This window comes from Dendrobates tinctorius, unplaced genomic scaffold (assembly GCF_039654945.1).
Source record: "Dendrobates tinctorius isolate UK_male_01 unplaced genomic scaffold, ASM3965494v1 ptg000143l, whole genome shotgun sequence".
Lineage (NCBI taxonomy): Eukaryota > Metazoa > Chordata > Amphibia > Anura > Dendrobatidae > Dendrobates > Dendrobates tinctorius.
In genome coordinates this window covers 12,852,501-12,854,956 of record NW_027361810.1, presented here as the reverse complement: position 1 = coordinate 12,854,956, position 2,456 = coordinate 12,852,501, and the positions used below count along the sequence as shown (strand labels likewise).

The 2,456-nt window shown below is 47.3% G+C and overlaps 1 protein-coding gene across 1 annotated transcript in view; it reads right to left on the bottom strand.

Annotated features, from left to right (window-relative positions):
* Nucleotides 1-747: 747 nt before the first annotated feature.
* Nucleotides 748-2,456, bottom strand: part of LOC141049252 (uncharacterized) — a 7,942-nt gene continuing 6,233 nt past the window's right edge. The window contains exon 2 of the mRNA XM_073545490.1: nt 748-2,456. This exon is cut by the window's right edge and continues 35 nt beyond it. Coding sequence (XP_073401591.1) covers nt 1,861-2,456 — 596 coding nt within the window. The 3' untranslated portion in view covers nt 748-1,860.

The window sequence follows — 2,456 nt, the reverse complement described above, 5'->3', positions numbered from 1 at the left end:
AGAGCTGAGGTAAGACATACACTTATTAGAAAGCAGCAGCACAAACCTGTGTGTCTGTGCCTCTTTCTCTGCGCTTCTGTTTTGAGAAGTATGACACAGAACGGTTGGAGATCAGTGCAGTCTGCTGGGATCATAATTTAGTGGAATTGTTCTCGAGGTTTTCCAGCTCTTGTGACCTGCAGGTAATTTCTATGTGTGAGAATATTCTGTTTAGTTCCTGCTCAGCTGGTTGATGCTGGTTTAATCCAGGAAGGGAAGAAAATGTTTTGTGAATGACGGGAAAAATCTTACATTATGACATAAACCTGAACTGTGTCAAAATTAGGAGGCATGAACCAAGGGAGGAGAATGGGCATGGATGATCATAAGAGGGCATGTGCGGATTAAAAAAAATCTAGGGGTATGCCTACATGTTGCATGATTGGTAATACAGGATCCACCAATCACAATAGGTGATGTCACAGCTCACCTCCTCCTCCTGTACAATGACTGATACCTCTATATACAGTGCATACACATGATCCACCATTCACAATAGATGATGTCACAGCTCACCCCCTCCTCCTCACTTCTCAACAATCTAATGAGAACATGCTCAATAAATGCTAATTCTGTAGGGTGTGAGTCTGGCTATTGCTGCTTATGTCCATGTGCCCAATAGGAAGTAGGAGCTTAATATTGAGTCTAGTGTCCAACATAAAAATGATTATAGATTTTTTTTAAATATATAAATCATGATATGAAAAATTAAAAAATCCATTATCCATTTTTATCAAATTACATTTAGTATAAGGATTTGATTGCAGCACCAGTTCATTTTCTGATGATACATTCCATGTAAAGAGATAATGCGAACGCAACATCGGGGGCCGAGCAATATACCGTAATATGCTGTTACCACCAAAGCCTCCATGAAAGGAACCTGAGGCTTAGAAAAGCCTCCAAACCTATTTCCAATGCTGCGCAGGTAGCCCCATCCAGTACCGGTCACTAGAACTGGGATATGCTGCAGATCTAAGTGCGGAGCGTCGGTAAACTGGAGGCTGCAGTGGTGGCCGACCCATCCCCCGTTAGTCAATGATGACCTCTCCTATTGAGAATGCCCCCTTTTAGGGTTTGTCCATTCTTCGCTGTTTCTGTGCTCCCTATAAATGGGCTCATTGAGAAGTGACCGCTAGTGGTGAGCGCAAATGTCTGCCAAGGGTGCTCGGGTCTGCTCCGAGTATGGCGGGTGCTCGAGTGACATATTCGAGTCCCTGTGACAGCATGTTTCGCAGTTGTTGGACAATCCCCGCGTGTTTTCATAGAATCATAGAATGGTAGAGTTGGAAGGGACCTCCTGGGCCATCTGGTCCAACCCCCTGCTCAAAGCAGGATTTGCTAAATCAGGGTGTCTGTGTTCGTCAGGTAATCCCCGCATGTTTTGTAAATGTCTAACAGTCACGAAACATGCGGCCGCGGGGACTCGAACATGTCACACGATCACCCGCCATTCTCTGTGCAGACTCGAGCGCCCTGAGCAATCTCACGTAACGAGCACTTGCGCTCAGCACTAGTGACCTCTACATTTTGGACCCCAAATCAGCACTTCCACGTTCCAGGGATCGTTTGTAGTAAGGAATGTTCCCCGGCTCAGTTTTAGGCTGGGTCCAGATGAGCGTATGTCACGGTCAGTATACGGACTGCGATCCTGGGACTGACTGCCAATCTCCCAACCACAGCTTGCAGCCTATATGTGTCTATGGGGTCATGGAGTTTGGGTCAGGAGACCCGTGGCCAGTCTGGTCATTGCCGTTTGTGAATGGACAATGAATTGCGCCCATGTGAACCCATATCTGGCCCCATGTCCTCTAATCCTTACTATCCCTCGAAGGAGTCGATAGTCGTTGTCTTCTTCATTATCCTCCCCTCCCGCAGACTTTCCCTTAGCTGTAATCCCATGAAGGACTCTCTGCACACTGAGTCCTGGACGTTCTCCCCGCAGCAGGAGTAGGAACCCTCCACGTACGGTTTCTGGTGGTTCATCCAAGTTTCGAATACAGCACAAATGTCATCAGCCCTCAATAAGTTCCGTTTCCGGCCCCCAATGGACTCCTCAGCGTCACTTGTTCCATCGAGGATGTGTCTGTAGCCCAACATTTGTGCCACACAGAGAATTAATGTTCCAATTTGAGATCCCTGGTGCAGCCGAGGCTTCTGTTTCCAGAAGAGGGGGCAAAGATACACCACGTCCTGGGGTGCAGGGTAGGCGAAGAGAACTTCGTTTCTTGGCTTTTTGTCACACTTGAACGTCACCGTCCTCAGTTTCTCTACTAGGTCTCCTAGAAGGGTCCTCGAGATTAGAGGGAATGATACCGTGGGTTGCAGTAGATGTGAATTATCCAAAACGAGACCCTTTCTGTGGACGTCAGTCAGGACATCCAGAGTTGCCTTTCTACAAGTTTCTGCCACCGCCT